Below are 21,311 nucleotides of genomic sequence, written 5' to 3' on the forward strand. Positions count from 1 at the left end.
TTCGTGGTTTTATAGTACTTTTGAAATTTGTAGTTCATTTTAATTCGTGAATATTTCTGTAATCAACCTATTCTTATTTTAATTATTACTGAAAGTTATCTATTTAATATTTAAAATTTGAGTATATACTTAAATACTTAAACAAATAGGTCTTCAAAAATATATTTTACTTTTATAACATTTAGAAATCTTAATGTAATAAAATTTTCTTAAAAACAAAAATGCACAACGCGAAATGCGAAATTTTTTAAGTTCCTATTTGAGTATATACTATATACTCTTAAACTTTTATTACAATTTTTTAACTACAAGATAAACTGTAGAGTAGTTAGTTAAAGAACCTCAGATTGTTTGCTATCATTGGAGAAAATATTGCTGGTTCTTAGATCTTATCTAGTTTAGTAATTTGAATTCTTAGATACATTAATTTGAGGAATGTACCATTTTCCCCCTGTCAACAGTAAATAATTAAATATGCAATTCTTGACATAAAAAGGAAAAAAGAAAAGGGAAAGCAGTTGATGTCAAAGGGTCATCCCCTCGATGAAGATTGGTGCACCACACAACACCAGTTCCATTTTATATATAGACAAGTGAAAAACGATGATAAGCTCTTTATTTTTCAATAGTATTAAACGACGTTTATATTGATACATCACTATACTTAACTATCCAAAGCTTCAAATAAATATCACTGAATAAGCAGACGCTAGCTAAACAATCACCTATGTATGTGTACCACTAAAAAGAATGGATGCAGTCTGCAGGCACTTATTTGTTTATTTATTCATGTTGAACAGGTCTGCAGGTACATTAGTATATCTATCACGCCATGTTGTCAACTTGATCGCTCTGTAAGTTTTGAGAATGCATCTACACAGCGGAGAAAAATTGATTAGATGAGAACACTGTAAAATCAACAAAAGTGCAGACCCATAGAATCAGTTGAGTAGCATTATTTTTGCTTTTAGAACTACGCATTTTACCCACTGGCTTATTAACTATCATAGACAAGCAGAACATAAATTTTACATTTATAATACAGATTAAAAAGGGCTAAGCATGCAAAGAACAAAATCATTGGGATTGAAAACATTCTCATCATTAACACCCAATTCAGGAAAACTACTTCAGAACGTTGACTTATAGTTGCATAAGCAATAACTTGATTCAACTTTTAAATTTCACTAAGAATTAGTATACTACGATGGGATCGCACCAAACCAAGGGCTTCTCTTGCAATCCTGTGGTTGTTGTCACCGGAAACTTTGCCAAAGAGAAACATGAGGTGTTTTCTTTGCTCCAGCTTCAAGTGTTTTGTTAGGCCTCGACCAACCATCTCCATTTCAGGCTGCAGTAAATATCCATGAGAAGTGCTAGAAAGCAGCTAGTAAATCACATGGTATAGCAGATGGGGTTACAAAAATATTGATCCTTCTCTCTCAGAGGCCCTAAATGGACATAAAGAGAAAAGTAGCAACTTTCATTGATGATACATACTGATGATTCCTCGGGAGGAAATATCTGCAGAAGATGGCATATTTTTGACAGTTCTGCCATAGATTCAACATGCTTGCCTTGCATTTCCAGAGCCTATAAACCAAGAGTGCCAAAATAAGCATCAATTGAACAGAGATTTAATTATTGCAGTAAGCTATCCAGAAAACTGAAACCAAATGTTAAGCTCTCATTCTTAAGTCCCATAATCAAATTTACATAATTGTCAGACTTAAACCAGCAAATGAATCTTTCATTCCTGTAACCATCAAATGGATCCAATGGCCATATTTAATGCTATGGTGTCATAGATCTTTGCAGGAAGGAATTTTGGAATTTGTGCCTTATTACAAGTAGCACAACAAACTGCCTTCACCAATACAAAATCATGATCTCATGTAATAAATTTTAAAAACGAAACTATTACTAGATTATAAGAGTCAGGGAGAACAAATACCCAAGCTTGTAGAAGACAAGAGCGTGTACGTGCAGCAACAGCAGCAGAGACAATTGTTGCAGCACGAATATTTTCAAGGCCTATGTTTTCAGCAAATCCAGCAAGGAATTGCCGAGCATCCTCACCATTAATATCAATTGAAGTAGAGTAAGTTGGTACCCTGAATGATACCAAAGTAACCAGTAACTACATGAGAATTAGAACATGGGTAGACAGTAGACTGTATCACTAAAAGTTGCTAACTAGCACAAGAATGTTGGCCTAAGAAAAACCAACCTGCTGCAAACATTTAAAACATAATTAACAGATGCTCGATACAAGGAATCCCGAATATTTGTTGTTTCAAAAGATACTTGCACGCCAGAAGTTCTGCATAGTTGACGTAACTGTTCATTTGTACGCGCAGTACACAATCAAATGTCATGAGAAGAGAAAAACCAATTACTTTCCTTATAAACATGCTCACACCGATAACATAAATAGAAACCATTACTATGTTATTCTCCTTGTTCAAAGCTTATCAGTTAGACAGATGCTCAGATTCAACATGTTACAAAACCGCAAAACCAAATTTAGTTAAGTAACTTAATTCAATATCACATAATGTTATCATACACCATTTGACAATGAAGTAAATCACCATTAGGGAATAAAAACACAAACAAAAGAAAAAAATAAAAACAAAAATAAAAACTGACTTGTATTATATCATCCTCCATGATGTCGTTTCCCGCCATTCTACTGTCAGTAATTGCTGGAAATCAAGTGGATGAGTTGCAACTTGAATTAAAGGATTGCAAAACACTATGGAAACTATGAAATATGTAAGTTTTACCTACAAAAAGAGTGCACAAACAGAACCATAACTCAACCAGACACTGTAAACAGTAAACACCGACAACAACCATAATGGTTAATAAGCCACATCAATGATATGAAAACCATGCATTTCAATTAACAAGAACACAAGCTACTTATGAAATGGCCAACACTCTCTTTCCCCCAATGATATGAACTACTATTTTTCATCAACAACATAACCTACTAAGAGAGAAAATCCTCAGCTACTAACAAATCTTACTTCATTTTATCTCCAACTCAAATGACCATCTCATCTAAAACATATATAAACAAAGAAAACAAAATAAGAAAAGAGAAATCAAACCTCGAACCACTCTGTAAGCCTGCCTCTTGAATTCGTCCTGCTCGTCGAGGTCGAAAACAGCACCGTTGATGACAGCTGGCCACCATTTCGGCAGTTTCCTTTCTAACCGAATCTTGTTCTTCTTAGCGCCTCGCTTCAAAGTACCACCGTCCGCCGGCGACAACGGATTCGCCGGCCCCTTGGAAACGGCACTCTCCCCCCAACCAACGACGACCTCTTTTCCGCCAAGGCTTCGGTCCCTCCGCACCATAGGCCTATAGGCAGAGGCGTTACGGCGCCAAGACAAAAACCTAGAAACCGAGTTGACCAGAAACCTGAGGATAGAGAAGGCGACGAAGCTGAAAAGCGCGGAGGTGCCGAGGAAATGCAACGTGGAAGGGCGACAGGAGACGACGAGCCTGCGGTCATGGTCGAGTGTGACGAGGGTTTGCAAATCGGTGTAGGCGTCAGCGGCGGAGGAAACGAACTTGCGGAGTGTAGAAGGGAAAAGAGAGCGGAAAGTGGAGGAGGCTTGGGAGGTTAGTTTGTTGATGTCGATAACGGTTTCGAGCTTAGGTTCGGAAGAGATGAAGGAGGTAGAGGTGGTGATGGTGGTGGTGGTGAAGGTGGGGGCGGAAGGGGAGGAGAGTTTGTTGCGGCGCCTGCGGGTGCGGGTGCGAGGGCGAGTGCGAGTTTGGCGGCGGAAAGAGGCGGAGATGAAGAGGCATCGTGAGGAAAGGGGGAGTGAGAATTGGGAACAGGAAGAAGGAAGCGCGCAAGTGTTGACGGAGGACAACATCAGAGAGAGTGGTCAGAGTCAGAGGAGTGAGCCACTCACTTACTCTGTCAGTCACACAGCCACTCAAGACAAAAAGATTGCACACATGACCCACCCTGCGGCAAGTTTTAGTCCTTTACCCTCTTTCTCCTAAACCGATTCTTCTCATTTTTTTCTTTTTTATTCATAGAATTAGCTAATTAGCTAATGATATTACTATTCTTAAGATATTACTATTAGTCCTCCATTAATATTCTAAAATAAGTTATCATTATTTTGCTGTATTAAATTTTGATGGTATTTATTTTGTTACCTTGATGGAATGGAATTTCGACAATCATGAGCTGTTTAATCATATGCTTTTTATTTGGTCCTCTACCTATTTTGGGGGCAACTATAAGACTTTCCCCTTACTTGGGATTTGGGAAGCACCACGTCATAGACCAAAAAAGACGTACTCTTCCAGAATAAACATTTTAAGGATTGTGTTGCAAGAGCTTTGCATTCTCTACATGATTAATTGATTGTTCCATTTGGAAAAGTTTTGAAGTGGCAACCGGTAGATTCGTTTCCCCTTTTGCTTTGTCAGTTTGTCTAAGAAAAAAAAAAAAAAACTGTTTTCTCTTAATGGTATAGTTGAAACTTGAAACAGGACGCAGAGGTGAGACATTTGTCCTTTAGCAGGTACACTGGCCTCCAAAGCGAGCATAAAGTAAGAAGCTCAAGAAAAACTGTAGGTATGTTAGCCATCACTTTCTTTAGTCAACTAGCACCTCTCAATATAAGGAATTTCCTTTCAGTAATAATAACAAACGCGTCAAGTATTATTCAAGCTTAAGTACCATCATTACAATTTTCAACAGTTCTCGTGCATTCATTTTACATCCAAATTAGGCCATAAAGGGCAGAGCAAAAGATGTCAAAAACCAATAAGTTAACAAGCAAGAATTCAACCTTCGGATTGTCCAAAATACTTCCCCGAAATTGTAGCCAGGATGTTCAACATTACAACCTCCTCATCCAATTCAGCCTTTCCAGCACGTATGCTAGCACACTTCCGCAGCAGACTCCTGAGACCGGCGGAAGTATCAGCATGTAGTGGAGTATCAACTGAGGCACAGAGAGCAAAAAGCCATATGCAATCATTTCTTGAGATAGTGCTTGCAGACTCTAGCAAGCTAATCCGTTTGAGCAACATTGAAACCCTAGCTACAGGGTCCATTCGTAAGACTGAAGAAAGCATAGGAGGACTGAGAGAGCTACTCCTAGTTCCATCAACAGAAGTTTTTGATCCAGGATTTTCCAGAGGCATTGTGGCATCCTTATCCTCAGAGGTCAGTTCAAGGGGTGGATCAATTGTCTTACTATCACTTAAATTACTCTGAAGTGGGACATCCTTGTCCTTGTTCATTACACTAGCAGATTCTCCAGAATTGTTCTCAAGTAGCTGGGATGTCTGAACGGTTTGCATATTACTGGAATTCATGGCATTCAAACATTCATGAGCTGAGATACTCTGGAATAAGTCATTGGGAAAAAAAAAAGCACAAGCTCAGACCAATGCTTTGTTAGCAAGGACATTGACTATCATATTAAATTGAAAATAAATAAATAACAGAATCTGTTGTGTGTGTCCATTTACATTGAAGAACTTTAGAGACGGAGAGGGAAGAACATACCGCCCTCAGAGCAGAAAAATCAGCAAGAAATACATCCTCCCACTGTTTAGATGGCAACAGATGCTCTGGACACTTGGCAATATCAGGGATCTTGGGCATGTAAGCACTTTGTTCCTTGTTGAGTTTACTTCTATCTAGTTTGGCTACCTTCACTTTTGGTATTTGATCTGCCTCCCACCTAAGCAAGAAATAAAAATTAAGAAACTTACTATTCTGTCAAGTGTCTTGCAGGTAAGCTATAATGCCACATTAAAATTTCTCATGCTTAGCAGAAAATCTTAAGTATATATTGTCATATATATGCTATAGTCTCCTAAGTTTCCTAACCTATTGCCCTAGTAATCTACTAGTCTCCATTCTCCAATTTCATCCTTTGAAGAAACTTGCCCCATGATTATTCCACAGAGCTCACAGATGTACATAAATTTTGGAACTATAGCAGAACAGAAATAAATTATCACAAAGAAATAAAATTTCATAGCATAAGCCCATCACAGGATTAGAATCAACTGCTGATAAATAAAATAATACCTGACACGCCTAAGATATTCCCACCCATCTTCTGGTGGACCAGAATCAAAATCAGGTTCCCCGTCGACAAAAAAGGCAGGCCTCTGTATGCTAGCATAATCATCGTCAGTATCATCCTCCTCACTGTGTTCTTCTAGATTTGAGCACCCATCCTCACTGATAACACTATGACTGCAAGAAGAGTCAACAGCACTCCAATTTTCAGCATCAGTGTTCTCACAAGAACCTGAAAGCAATTTCAAAAATTTCAGCACCAAAACAATCAATCTGCTAATACTTACAGAGGGTTAGAATAAATATATAATTTAGCCTTTGTTAACACGGCAACAATCAGGAAGCACACGTCCTTCCATCCAAACACAATGTAGACAAGAAACAGAACTATGGAAAATCAACAATATATCTTTCAATAGAAATGTCAAGTATGAATGTAACAACAGAGCATCCCCATTAGTTTATGAGGAGAAGTAGTTTTACAAATTTACAAACAAGCCTACTGCACAAAACTTTTCATGTACAATGACTTTATACAAGTAGCAATCAACTGTAGTCAGTGCCTAAGTATACAAAATCAGATCATAGTCAACTAATGTTGCGGGTTAGATCTTTCCAGGTTCCTTTTCGCTCATTCTTCAATGGACAAAGACATTCATATATCTCCACCTTCCATTAGCAGCACCCAAACCTGCCCAACACAGAAATTGAAAACATCAAATTGACACAAAATGTGCTGACAACCGGTAGAGTGTAGACACTTTGATAAACCAAAAAAAATTAGAGGAATAAAACTCAGTTTCATCAAATAGAATTATTTTCTCAGAGAGGAGAACAGTTTAGACACCCCCCAAAACCCACCCAAAACACACAAAAGGTGCTAATCGACCAGAATAAAAGATCGGATGATGATAGTAACCTCCATGAGAATGGAATAAATTATTTTTGTGAAAAGAGAAACATCTGTTAACACAATCAACAACAGTCAGGCTTTGCCCACTAGATTGAATTATTTATGTAACTCAAGATATAATATTTTCAAACTAATACATGTTTAAGTTTATACAAGGGTAGTAGAACAGCAAGATGATCCTTTTTTTTTCTTTTCTACTTTTCAGAAAGAAAAGTGCAGATGGAGAAGTAAATTTTTTTACCGTGGATGAACAGATTACTTAGTAATGAAGGTTATAATCAAACTCAATGCCCCAAAACAAGAACAAAAATTTGACAGAGTAGTGCTTGAGCAACAATATTCTAGAGAAACTAATAACAATATTCAAGATTCCGGGGCAAAAGGGAAGCAAACAAGGGATTAAAATGTAAATGTCAATATCAAAAGAATTTTGTGTCTTCTCCGCTGCATGTTCAGTTTCATAGAAAAGCCAGTCAGTGCGATATTCCGGAGTTCACAAGGAACAAGGTTAGTTGGTGATCGCGCAAAAGATAATTTAGCAGAACGGTTTTACAGCTGCTACATGTGTTAGCAGTTAGCACAAGATTGCATAAAGACAAGTCAAAGAAAATAATGCATGAAAAATGGCATAAACAGATAAGATAGGTAAATAGGCAGAATGGAAATGAAGAAACTCACTGAGAATCGGTGGAGTTGGTTTCTTGTTTGGAAAGTATGGCACAGAAGCCACAGCAAACAAGGTATCATATTCATTGGCGACGTGAGGTTGAAGGCCTCTGTATATCTCGTTCCAGAAGAAGCGCTGTTTGTCCTCATTCACAAACCTCAGGGCCTCCATCTCCTTCCTTGAGTACCGTCTCTTCTTCCCAGTTCCATTTGCAATTGCAGCCCCCGTGGCATTCTTCCTCCCATTCATGTTGTTGTGCTGCTTCAATGCTGCAGCATTCTTCTTGGCCTTTCTTCTTGAATTCGATTTCTTGTTTCCGTCCTTCTTAAGTGCTACATCCGCATTCGCTTTCGCTTTCGCTTTCGTTCCTTTTGCCGTTCCTGAAGAAGCTGAGGAAGCAGAAGGAAGGGCAAAGGTTTCGAACACTGCGGTTTCATCGATTACCTGAATCCCTAACCCTAACCCTATGGATGTGGCGACGGGAACTGCAAAAGAAGAAGAAGACGAAGAGAGAGGTAAGTCTTGGAGGTTGTTGGAGTTCATGGAATCTCTAAGCTTGGTTTTGGGGAGCAAAGCGGATTCCAGCTCCTCCAAGAGGCGTTGCTTCTTCGCTTCCAATTCGGATCCAGGTGGAGCAAGAGCCTGCTCCGAATCGAGAACGGAGCGTTCTTCTTCTTCTTCTTGCTGTGAAAGAGGCATATCCTTTTCCTCTTTCTTTTCAGTTCCGTTCTTGCGTGTGGCTGCTGGGTTGAAACCGTCGCAATCTGAAGCGTCGGCCATGAAAACTGAACCCAAGTGCAGAGAGAGAGAGAGAGAGAGGTGTTTGTGTTGGTGACTGTGATTGAGTGTGTTATGAGTTAGCTTAGCTGAGTTGAGGTTCAAATTCTGCACTTGACTTAATGCTCTTCAATCATCATTTTATATAGCAGGGTTAGGGCGGGGTTATTTATTATTTACTAATTTATAATATATTCGATTAATTATATATATTTTTCTTTTTTCATTTCACTTACGTATATTACAGTTCAATAGTTCAGGCCCGGCGACGGGAAGTAAAAGCCCACTGTTATAAAAAAAATCAAACTATTTTTGTACCCTTCGGCCCAAAGGCAAAAACTTAAATTAGCTTGTGGAAAGAAATGAAGAGAAAAAGACAGTTGCAAAAATGAATCTTCTCTCTCTCTTATTATTTGAGAAGATAAAGTGGAGTTAAGCCCCACTTTGGTCCCTGAGATTGGGGAGTTGCACTGATTTAGTCCTCGAGATCCCAATTGCACTAAATTAGTCCCCTCAGATTCGAAAAAGTGCACCACGTTAGTCCTTCTCCCAATTTCAGTCACCGGAGCACTAACGCCGTCAGTGACGTGGCCATTTCTTGCCACGCTGGATCCAATGAAACGACGTCGTTTCTAATTTGGCGTTAAACATCCCTTTGAACGACGTCGTTTGTATGTAATGGAAAATAAAATGTTAGGCACCCCTTTTTGTTTCTACTCTTCGTCTTCTCCTTCTCCACGAGTGACGCAGAGAAAAAAAATTCTCTTCCACGAGTGACCCAAAATAGCAATTAGTGGTTGCAAAAGGATTTGTCGAGACCATTGGAACATAACGTTCGCTGTGCAACTATCGGAAGAGTTCGTTTGCCACTTCAGAGATCTTCTGTGTCGTCACTGAGGTTAGTGAGGATCAGAATTTTTTTTTTCAAATTTAATGAAATGCTGTGATGGTTGTTGATCATGATTAAATGTTTTATATATTATCAGTTCACAAGTTTTAAATCTGATTTTGTGTTGGGGTTTTGTTTTGTTGTTTTGTGGAACTATGTTTGGGGGTTTCTTTTTATGCTCTGTTCCAATGGTGGAAGCATCAGCACCTTCGCATGAGTGATCATGTGTTTTTAATATTGAATTTTGTGTAAGTTTTGTTCCTTTTTCAACTTGTTGCTGATTTGAGTATGATTCGATTCATATAGATTTTTCTGCATATATTCTGATTGCCACGTAAGCATATATATGTGACGGACAATTCACTACTGATGTGTACCTTGCAATTTTCTTTGATATTGTGGGGTTTTGGAAAAAGAATTTCTAGGCAAGTTTTTGAGATTTAAGCTGCAGCAGTTTAGAATTTTGTATTTCTCTTAAGCTTTACGGGAAAAGTGATTGATGTGGAGGTTTTGGTCTAATAAGATCTTGATGTGCAGGTTCTGGTGTTAGTACCGACATTTGGACCAGTTACGTAGCAAGGATTATGATTATATCTGTACTTCTGTTTTTGATTGTTCAGTTACCACAACTTCTCCATTCATCATCAGGAAGGCACTTGGCTGTTTTGATTGCTCTTATTGTCTCTTTGTTGTTACTAGCTTCTTATTGCTTTTAGACAAACAAACCATACCACCTTTTTCCACTGGCATTGTAATTAGGACACCCAAAGAATGGCTTGTTAGGGTTAGCCTCTATTGTGGACCACCGGAGAACAGGGCGGCATCCACACCCACACCACTCTGGAACACTCGATGCTCTATTGGTTCTTCTGGAGATCCTTCTGTTTGACCGCATGGAAGTGTGGCTCCCACTTGCACTTATGATCCTAAACCCGGAAAGCTGCACAGCGAGGAAGAAGACGAAGAACTAGGAAAAGTGGGTAGAAGAAGAAGAGGAAGAAATTAGAGCAGAAACTTGGTTATAAAAGGGGACAAGGACTAAATTGGAGCTAATCAAATTTGAGTGCCATGTCATCTAACCGTTGCTGGGTCCAGCGTGGCAAGAAATGGCCACGTCACTGACGGCGTTAGTGCTCCGGTGACGGAAATTGGGAGAAGGACTAACGTGGTGCACTTTTTTGAATCTGGGGGACTAATTTAGTGCAATTGGGATCTCGAGGACTAAATCAGTGCAACTCGCCAATCTTAAGGACCAAAGTGGGGCTTAACTCAGATAAAGTGTGTATTTCATTATTACTTTTATAAGTAAAAATAAAAAAATATGAAACTGAAAAAAAAATTTAAAAGATTAGAAATCACACTTTACTCTCTCAATTGAAATAAAAAATTGAGAAGATTTATTTTTTTTAAACACGAGAGAATTGAATTTGAATGAAAGAAATAGGGAATAAAAAAAAGAATTATCGTTTCAATTTTGTTATTTATACATAAAATTTCAACTATCGATATAAAATATATATATTAAAATATAAAATATACATTAAAAATAAACTAAATAATATATATTTATATGCAAATACATAATTAATGGCTAATTTGATGATTATTTTTTAAGTACATATATAACATTTTTGTTATCATTTATTGCTTTTGTTTGCTTGGATAAAAAAGATGGAATAAATTAAAAAGATAATAATAGAAACTGACAGTTTTGCTCTTGAATTATGTAAAATTATATATAAAATAATTATAACAAAAAACCAAATACAACTTATTCTATCTTTAAATATAAAATTATGTAAAATTATTATAACAGAAAGAAAACTAAATACAATTTTATCATTTTCTAATAGAATTTAATATTTCTAATTGAAATTAAAAATGAATTTATTATCAATTTAAGGTTATATAAAATAAAGGTAAATACTAAATCAGTATCCGAAAGATTTTGACGCTAACATTTTGGTACTTTACTATTGTTATTGATAAAATGGTACTTAAATTATTTTAAAATTTGACAAATGTGTCCGGTAAGGACGATGCTGAGCTAGCCACCAATTTTTGCTGACGAGATAAATTTTATTTTAGTTGAAATTTTCAATTAAATAAATCATAAACCTAGCTGAAAAATTCTTAAAATTGAAATTGATTTTGCTGCCCTAAGTCCTAAATTAGCTCTTTTCGTTCACGCGTACTCCAGATTCCAAAATTGGAATATGCATACAGGTAGGGCTCGTGGAAAAGCTGCAATCAGGAAAAAGCAGTCATCGATGGAAGCCTTCGACGTGAATGGTAGTTCAGGTATTGTGAACAAAACCTACGACGAAATATGCTTTTGTCCCCTTCCAGTGGTTCCATTGAAGTTGAAGACAAGTAGCAACCCTGATAGATGGTTTCTACGATGCCCTATGTGAAAAGTAAGTTTGGAATGTTGATGGATATGTAACGAAGTAATCCAATAGACCTCTTTGTTTCATCGTCTCTCGTTAATCAATTTAAGTTTTCAATCATTCTCTGATCCCTGAATTTTTTGTTTCATGCTAGAACACGCAAATGCGGTGCGGATATTTTCAATGGTTAGATAAAATACAAGAGCAATGTGTGGAAGGAGAAGTTTTTTCGAAAAATAGTAACATGGTGGGAAAATCAGAACCAAAACAGAAAAGCAAAATCAATGTCAAATGTAAGGATGGCCTGATAATTGATAGGATGATGATGGTGCTATCGGTGGTGAATGAAATGAAGGAGCATTTGAAGAGAGTTGAATTATTTCTGATTTTTATTTGTATACTGATTGGATTAAATCTGACTTTGAGCATGTTATATTTGGTTAAGTAGGTAAAAAGTGGACAATTTAAGAGTTTAATAATGAAACTTTTTTGCTTTGTAATGTTGAAATCATTGTAATTGAGATGAATCAATAGATGCTGTTTTATTCTTGTTCTTTGATTGAATTATTGTTGTTGTGATGTGAGCAAGCCATATAGAAGATAGATAAGCATATAAAAATAGTTGTCTCAACAGCAGCTAAATTTAGCCAAATTCTATCCAAAATCCATCCTAGTTCTATCCTTGGTACTTCATCATCCTTTTCAGATACAATTCTCTATCCAAATGGTCGAGACCTTGGATGATTTCTTCTTGTATTTGTCTTCTTATTTGTTTGTGTATCATTATCTGTTACAAAATCAGTAAAGATAGGCAAGTCATGATACAACATTTATTGAGATATGCTCTAAGTAAATAGGACTAAAAGGTTTACCTGTTGCATTTTCTATAACCACTTCCTCTAGCATCAAGTCATCCACAATTGGAGTTCCAAGATTAGCACTTTCATTAGCATCGTTAGCATTAGCATCATGTGTGGCTTCATTTACTATCTCAGCTTTTCCAGAATCACCCTCACCTTATCTAAAATCACCCTCAGTTTGTAGTTTCACCAGCTCTTCTTTCTTGGGTTAAACCATTTGGTGGTGGTCTTGGATGCCTCCTTCTAACCTTTTTACCACCCTTCTCTGAAATTGATGCTACTTCAGTGTCTTTATCCCCATTCCCTTCATTCACATCTTCATTCATAACACCACTCACACTTTTATTCAACTCATTAACCTCAACAGTGGCCTCATTCACAACTTCATTCACAGTTTCGTTCACAACAACAATCACAGCCTTATTTAACTCATTAACGTCAATAGTGCCCTCTTTCACAACTTCACTCTCCCTCTCATTAGTCTCACCAACAGGTGGATTGATTTCACACACACTCTCACTACTGCCATCAGACACCACATCTTCGTTAACAATTTCAGGGTTGCATCAATAGAGTGATCAAAATAAAGATGAACAGTATTGTCATTCTTCATTGCACTCTCACATATCCTCATCACTTTAGCATCCGTCCTAAACACTCTTAGACCCTTAGCTAAGTCTAAACCAGGTTCTAGCCAATACACTTCATTATATCCAAGATAACCCATGTCTAGAAATAAGTCCTCAACAAAAAATAAATTGCATGTCTCCACATTCACCCTATGTATCTCAGTTACTAAATTTCCGTCGTATATCACATTACCGTCTCCACCCCTTTTCAAGGAACCCATGTGATGATACACAAATGTAACTAGATGATCTATCTAAAAATAGTAGAGGGAAGATACAATGAATAAACAAGAAGTGATAAGCGCAGAAAACAAACAACAAAAATGGCCCACTACTAAAACAATCAAAATGATCATAAGGTTTTCAGACAAGCAACGTACATTAAACCATGGAATGAAGCAAAACCTACCTCTTCGTAGGGTTGTACCAAGCGAAGAATGGAGACGCGATGATGCTACTTGCAAACCCTTACACTTGAAGCTCCAAATTCAACGTCTCTCACGTCGTTTCGTTCTTCTTTGCGCCAAGCTTCCACAGCAACATCTCTCACTCTCTCACTCTCTACGTGACCTTTCGGTCTTAATCGTAGTGAAACAATGGAGAGATACACTTAGTCACAGTAAGTCAATAACTAGTAACAATGCTAGCTAATTTAGGACTAAGGGCAAATCAATTTGATTTGGGACAAAATCAATTTCAATTTTAAAGATTTTTCAGCTAGGTTTATGATTTATTTAATCAAAAATTCCAACTAAAATAAAACTTATCTGGTCAGCAAAAATCAGTAGCCAGCTCAGCATCGTCCTCACCGGAGCTATGGTCCGGTGAGCACAAGAACACGCTTGTCAATTTTTAAAATTATTTTAAGTATCATGAGGTACCAAAATGTCAACGCCAAAATCTTTCGGGTATTGAGTTAGTATTTACCTTTATAAAATATAATAAAAATCTACTGTGATGCATTTATGCGAAGTATTTATGTGAATTTTGAGAAAGTATATTTTTTTGGTGGCTACTCCAATGAAAATTTTATGATTGTCATCATATGAAGATATTTTATTTTGACCATTGGATGATAGATTGTAGGGCTTGATTTTTATTTGAAGTAAAAGTATTACCTTTATTCAAAGTGTTGCTAAACAAATAAGTTACACTTTTTAAACAAGGATAATCATGAGAGGATGTTTTTGGCATCTTCATGGGAGTAGTTACCTATTTTTTTATGGAACGCTTATTGGGCTTACATGGACTTCTCCCTTCAAATTTTCATTAACATCTAAACTCCAAATAAGAGACCGAAAATAAACCATTTCAATCTTTTGATCTTGTAAAGTGTATATCTTATACCATACAAGACTTTCTGTAACAATTTATTTTAGTCTCCCTTAAATCTTATATAGTGTGAAATCACATTTACAAGATCCCATCGTCGCATTTTATTAAGAGTTCCTAACCCAATAGTATATAGGCATGCATGTATCCTATAACCGAATAAATAAGGCATTAAAATCAGTCACACATTTTAATTACATAGGCCATTTTCAGAAGGAATATGAGAGGTCTATGGTTACGCAACGAAGTTTAGCCACACTACACAAACCCAAACCCAAACCCATCGTAACCAAGCTTATGGCTCTATATAGCAGTCAGCAGCAACAAGTGCGATGCCAGAAATACACGGAGTTTAACAATGAAAAGGAAACAAGCAAATCCAATCCTACACATCCAATCTCATACAAAAATTAAAAGTGTATATATATATAAATAATATTTATATATTTGCAGCATTCGATGAAATCTGAGGATAATTGAATCAAACTTCAAAGAGTTAAAAAAACTTGTGTTCGTTTGGTTCAACTTTCAGGCGCAGCAGGAGCAGGAGTCTTGAGAAGTGGTTGGAGTGCTTTAACAACAATGCTCATATTTGGCCTAAACTCGGCTTCATATTGCACGCACAGGGCCGCAACGGCTGCAAGCTGTATCGACAAAGATACACATTGTCATCCTCAAATTAAAACCCACAAATTGTGCAATTACAATTTACTAGTTTCTGATTTTGAGAGAGGGATACCTTGGCAACTCCTTTAGGGGGATAATCTCCTTTCAGTTTTGGGTCAACACATTGTTTAACTTTATCTTCACTTAATCTTGGGGTAGCCTATTCGCCCCAAAAAAATGAGATCACAGATAAATAAATAAGCTTTACACAAACATAAATAAATAAATGGAACCGGAAGAAGGTGGAGTATTTAAAATTGTGACACTGACCCATGTAACAAGACTTTGCTGTCCGCGGGGCATGGTATGATCAACAGGTTTTCTTCCAGTAAGAAGTTCTAGAAGAACAACGCCAAAACTGTAGACATCACTTTTTTGAGTCAACTGGCCAGTCATTGCATACCTGCATATGTTTGGCAAGGTAACAGAAAAGCTAAGAACCAATAAGACACCATAAAAATTTTAAGACGAGGGATAAAGAATCGAAATGAGCATTGGCAACTATTAAGCAGGCCAAAAATGATGTATTGCTAATTTTGTTTGTGAATATACTTACCTCAGTAACTGGACCAGAAAGCATATTACCTAGACAAATTCAAGAATAACAAGTAGAAACATAACACTTATTGACCTCTTGTTCAGGCAAATGTTGAGTTAGGTTGCTGGAACATTTATTAAATTTCAACACAATGACACATACCACTCTAGATTATTGTATGCAGACATACAAACTAAAATACTTGAGTGAATTAAAGGACGTTCTTGAACTGAGAAAGCTAGATAAAAGAGGAACTGTTCAGTGTTTTCAGCTTATCACGTTAGCTTCAAGTATATTCAAAGTCAGTCTCTCAGGGATGGGGGTTTACTAGATCTTTCTGCTTTATCATTCAGTAACACTGAAAGATCACATTCAGAACTGAACTTACAATTTTACATGCATTCAATCAAGGAGAAATTGAGAAGGAAAACATAGTTATACAACATACACAGAGCACGCCTAAAGATAAAAATGCAGAGGTAACACACCAACAAAAATAGTTAATACTCCTTGCTAAGAAGGGATCAAACAACAAAAGTACAAGATAGCATACTTGTCTTTGGTTGGTAAGGAATACTAAAATTTTAATAGAATTGCTTTTTTACTACATTATAGACTTTAATTTGGGATAGTACTTCCTTTTGGCTTACTACTCATCAATTTTCGAGAACTATTGTTATCTGACTTACAAAAAGGAATCACGTCTTCTTGTCTGATTTATCTCTTTAGGATGTATCTTTATTCTTTATTTTATTGTTTATTTGTAGGATGTCTCAACGTCTATTTCACTCTTTCCTTCTCTTCTAATAAAATTTCTTTTTCTACAAAGCAAACGTAGACATATAATTAAAAAGTTGGCATGTTCTGGAAGCTTACTCTGGAGCATGATAACCAAAAGTTCCCAACACTCGAGTAGAATGAAGGCGTGCAGCCATGTCAGGGGCCTGATTTGAAAGGTTAAAATCAGCTATCTTAGCCTTAAAATCTTCAAAGATGAGCACATTGCTTGATCTGATATCTCTGTGTATAATAGCGGGTTGAACTTTCTCATGCAAATATTCTAATCCCCTTGCTGCGTCAACTGCAATTCTAACTCGCTGTATCCAATCAAGAGTTGGCCCTGGTTGTGCCCCTTGAACTCCCTTTCTACCTGTATTTTGAAAGACAAAATTCATAAATGGAAGTTCTTGGATGTGAAATATAAGACAAGAATATGAGATTGCATACCGTGCAATATGTCATGAAGAGAGCCCATAGTAGCATACTCATACGCAAGTAACCGAAGATTTCCTTCAACACAATACCCTTGCAGCTCAACAAAATTATCGTTCTTCAGCCTTGAAACCATAGAAACCTGAATAGAAAAATATTGAAGGAGAAGCTAATAAATTGACGATGACCATACACTGACCAACTTGCTTGCAGCATATAAACTATTATGGGTTGCAGAAACATGCCTGGGTCAAAAACTCATTATTTGTTTCAGGTTCAGATGAAACATCAAGCTTTTTCACAGCCACTGTTTTCCCATCATTTAAGGTTGCATAATACACTCTTCCATATGATCCTTCACCAATCAATGCCTTTGATCCAAAATTCTCAGTCTTCTCCTTCAGCTCCTCTAAAGATAATGCCGGAACCTCAATAGGCGGTGGTGCCTTATGTGGTTCTGATTTGACGGGAGCTGACGCCTTTGAACCTTTTTGGTTGCCTAAAACAAACGAAAAATGATAAATGAAGAGTGTTCCTTTTCCATTCATTGTTACTAGCATCTTTCTCAAGCAGTAAATACTAATTAGTAGCTGGAAGAAATAGCAAAATGGATTAAGGGCTCGTTTGGGAAGGTTCAAAAGTAACTTTTTTTAGCTTTTGACTTATGAAAAGTAGTAGTATTAATGTCTGGTGCAATTTTCAAAACCAAATTGCAGCTTTCTAAGAAACTATTTAGGAGCTTATAGAGAAGTTAAAAAAAAAACTTCTTTCATAATACTACTACTTTTTATCACATTTCTATAAAATAAGCACTTTTAGAACTAAAAACCCAAATACAAAATAACTTATTTATAAGCTACTTTTAATATGGTAATTTATTGTTTAAGCTATTTTTTTAAAAGGAGCTTAATTAAGCTGTTTACCCAAAATTAAGAAACTTACCATCTCCATAATTCCTTGGGCTTTTCAGGTGCTCACTTTCATGCGATGGGTAAGACTCTTCTACCTGACACGTGCAACACAGCCACCGACGCATCCCTGTCCCTGTCTTCTTCCTCAAATATGAATCGTCTTTGGAATTTGAATTCTCAAAGCGGACAAAGTAACCAGGAGGAGAAGCATGTGCCTATATAATGATACAGGAAGCTTTAATTTCCAGCAAATTCAAAGAAACCAATGCAGAAACATTTCAAACAGATAAACTGAACATACATCCATCCGCTATAAGGATGGTCGCGTTCAGTGTAACAAAAGTAACCCTATCTAGTAGTTGGCATTTATTGGATCATAATAATTAATAAAGTCAAATTCTAAATACACATTAACACATGTAAATATGTGGGTGATTTGGTGTGCACATAGTATTTTTGAATTCCGAGGGAAACAATGCTTCAAGAACTTGATGCTTGACATGTTGACAAAAAGAAATATCATGTCATATTCATACCTAGCGCTTTCCCTAACACCTCAACCACATAAACATCAAATTTTTGAAAATGTCATAAAGTGGTAGATCATCTCTGAATCCAAAATGTCATGAATCACATATTTGCATCAACTGTATAAATTGCAGAATTTGGGACACTAAGAGGGAATTTCCCCTAAAATGATAATGGATCACACCACTTAACAACGGTCAAAAATCCTTCATTGACCCAATTAATTAAGCAATCTAAGAACTCCAACAAGAGACATCGGATTGTATTAATTATGTTTGAAGAACCACGAAATCGGACTATGAATCCAAACCCGCATGCAAATTTCACTAATTATGAAGAAACATAAGAATCCTTACCAAATGACCAGGACGCCTGTGAGGATTAAAATCTCTGCGGTCCATCAAAAGAGAAAAAAAAAATTAAAAATTAATTAAAGAGGAATGCAGAGAAAGGTTGGAGCAGAACCCAAATCGGAACTAAAAAAATGCAGAACACCCGAATTGCCCAAAGAATTGAAGAGAGTGAAAGGTGGGAAAAACAAATAAGGAACGAAATAAAAATAAAAAAAAAGGGGAATAACAGATTGGGGTAGCCAAAATTAGGAGAAAGCAAAAATAGAGGGAATAAGAAAAAGAGAAAAAGGAATTAACCTCACCTCAACTAAACTGAATAGATGGTTGCAAATGGTTGTGAGAGTAAGATTGATAATGTTGTTGCTAGGGTTTGTTGGCTTGTTTAGTGTGTAATGGTTTCGATTGTTGCAAAGAACGAAAGGAAGGGATGAATCATGAATGGATGGATAATAATGAAAAGCGATGGAGACAGATGGTTTTGTTGTGATGAGAGAGAGAGAGAGAGTGAGAAGAGCCACCCAGCCAAGCAACGCGTATATACCCAATGTCCTCTTCTCACGTTCATGTTAACATAATATTAATTAATTACTAATTATTCCTATTAATTTTTATTTATTTTTTTGGTAAGTATTTTGGATGAAAATGCATTAATGATAATCATAAGACAAGACTTACGTGCAGTTGTGAAATTGATGTGAAGTTAATAATTATTAGATAATGATTTACTCAAATTTATTAAATTATTTAATAATTTTTAAATATTAATTTTATATATAATTTATATGTACATTTTTATTTAATAGTAATTAAAAATAGTTAAATAATTTAATATATTTAATTAAATTATTTAATATAATATATGTTTATATTTTAAATTATTATTTTAATATGAATTTATCTTTATAAATAGTTATTATATTAATTTTTCTCCGAATTTAAAGAATGTGTGTAATAGTAATAAATGAAAAAGTTAGTTAAAATAGTTGTAATTATTTATTATTTTTAAATAAGACATCATGAGTTTAATTTTTAGCTAGAATATATAATTATCCTTTAAATTTAAGTAAAAAAAATCTTTCTAATTCTTGTACTTTTATTACTTTAAGAACGTAAAAAGATTAATAAATGTTTTTTATTTGAAAATCAAGAGGATATTTAGAATGATAATTTAGGAACATATATTAATATTTTTAAAGGAAAGGAGTATTATCAAATTAGTGAAAAATAAATAAACATGGTCATATAATTATATCTATTTTATTAAGGTTGTGTTTGTAAGACAAGACACTGAGAATAAGATATAAAAGATAGAGACACAAAATTTTATGTTTTGTTTGGTGATTAACTAAAATAAATTATAAAAATATAATTTATTCTCATTTTTTTATTTAAAAAATTTGAGACGAAAAATATAATAATAAAAAATTAACAAGAATAATGAAAGAAAAAATGAAAAATAAGTTGTGTCCCTTGTTAGTGTCTCCGTATTCTTCCTGTAGAATGGACATAAAATATACTATTTCAGTATCCCTGAACACATTGTTTATGTTCATGTCTTATCTGTCAAATACGATTTTGTGTCTCTGTATAAGAGAACAATAGAAAGTAGCCATAAAATTCACACATTTAAAATTAAAAAAAAAAAATCACATATTAAAAGTTCAAAAAATTACATATCTAGACTTTATGATGACTAGTTATTTATTGAGTATTCTTTTATTGTTTCTCACATTTATTGCAATTATATAATTTATCAAATTGTAAATGTTATTTAAATATTACATTATTGCTTAAAAAATGATATATAATTTTATACTACAACTTTAAACAAATCATCTTCTGAGTTCTCACCCTCACTTTATTCTTTTCACATTATTATATATTAACATGAATAATGTAATAACTATAATGTTTTTAAAAAAATATCATAATCAAGCATTACAATTTATCTAAAATAAAGATGCAACAAAGATAAAAGATAAAGTGAAAATAAAATCAATCAAACTATCAAATTATATTTTATGAGGTACTTTTGATTTCTTTACTTGATAGGAAAGGAAGGAGGAGGCGGTGTTATGATGGGAGAAGGTATCTTAAGGCCAACTGTGTTACTCATTCTTTGGGACCCTTTCCTTTCTGCGTTGGCCAATTTTCTTTTGCAAACTGCTTCTAATCCAATATTATTTTATGGCCATAATACCAAATATGAGGCCCCTGTGGGTTTATTAGTACTTTCTAAAAGTAAACTAATTTTATTTGATGATAGTGCCAACCGTTAAGGCATAATAGATAAAGAATTCGTAGCACATGTCCATGACTATATATAAATATAATGGAACGGGAATCAAACGGCTAGAATTGTATCCTTAAGCTAACGTAGAAAGAAGTGGAATTGACCTTTCCTTTTGGATATATATGAGTAGGAACTAGGAAAATGGGTGAAGTACTAAAGCCAATTCCCCCATATAGTAAAAGAATTCAGGTAAGAAGCAAGTTGCGGCATCCAACCATATATACCACATCGTTCACAATTTCAAGTTCTTCTAAACTTTGATGATACGTTTAA

General features: G+C 35.4%; 3 protein-coding genes across 5 annotated transcripts; all 3 read right to left on the reverse strand.

The window, feature by feature from the left end:
* Window positions 1-518: 518 nt before the first annotated feature.
* On the reverse strand, window positions 519-4,360 carry LOC112775295 (uncharacterized). The gene is made up of 7 exons (XM_025818846.3): window positions 3,120-4,360; window positions 2,653-2,708; window positions 2,231-2,340; window positions 1,955-2,114; window positions 1,501-1,593; window positions 1,220-1,351; window positions 519-873 (listed from the first exon to the last, which is right to left on the reverse strand). The coding sequence occupies exons 1-7, from the start codon at window positions 3,895-3,897 to the stop codon at window positions 826-828; spliced, it is 1,377 nt and encodes a 458-aa protein (XP_025674631.1). The 5' UTR covers window positions 3,898-4,360; the 3' UTR covers window positions 519-825.
* A 269-nt stretch (window positions 4,361-4,629) lies between these two features.
* LOC112775294 (uncharacterized) lies at window positions 4,630-8,615 on the reverse strand. 2 transcript variants are annotated; one of them, XM_025818844.3, is made up of 4 exons: window positions 7,672-8,615; window positions 6,087-6,312; window positions 5,556-5,733; window positions 4,630-5,392 (listed from the first exon to the last, which is right to left on the reverse strand). In XM_025818844.3, the coding sequence occupies exons 1-4, from the start codon at window positions 8,438-8,440 to the stop codon at window positions 4,826-4,828; spliced, it is 1,740 nt and encodes a 579-aa protein (XP_025674629.1). In that variant the 5' UTR covers window positions 8,441-8,615; the 3' UTR covers window positions 4,630-4,825. The 2 variants fall into 2 exon arrangements, with proteins under 2 accessions (XP_025674629.1, XP_025674630.1); XM_025818845.3 differs by having other exon boundaries at window positions 4,630-5,351; window positions 7,672-8,575.
* A 6,086-nt stretch (window positions 8,616-14,701) lies between these two features.
* Window positions 14,702-19,295, reverse strand: LOC112775865 (PTI1-like tyrosine-protein kinase 3). 2 transcript variants are annotated; one of them, XM_025819764.3, is made up of 9 exons: window positions 19,048-19,295; window positions 18,749-18,782; window positions 17,896-18,079; window positions 17,199-17,452; window positions 16,969-17,095; window positions 16,618-16,891; window positions 15,474-15,606; window positions 15,277-15,363; window positions 14,702-15,181 (listed from the first exon to the last, which is right to left on the reverse strand). In XM_025819764.3, the coding sequence occupies exons 3-9, from the start codon at window positions 17,987-17,989 to the stop codon at window positions 15,059-15,061; spliced, it is 1,092 nt and encodes a 363-aa protein (XP_025675549.1). In that variant the 5' UTR covers window positions 17,990-18,079; window positions 18,749-18,782; window positions 19,048-19,295; the 3' UTR covers window positions 14,702-15,058. The 2 variants fall into 2 exon arrangements, with proteins under 2 accessions (XP_025675549.1, XP_072083532.1); XM_072227431.1 differs by lacking the exon at window positions 18,749-18,782 and having other exon boundaries at window positions 19,048-19,290.
* Window positions 19,296-21,311: the final 2,016 nt, after the last annotated feature.

This window comes from Arachis hypogaea, chromosome 19, assembly GCF_003086295.3.
Source record: "Arachis hypogaea cultivar Tifrunner chromosome 19, arahy.Tifrunner.gnm2.J5K5, whole genome shotgun sequence".
Classification (NCBI taxonomy): Eukaryota; Viridiplantae; Streptophyta; class Magnoliopsida; order Fabales; family Fabaceae; genus Arachis; species Arachis hypogaea.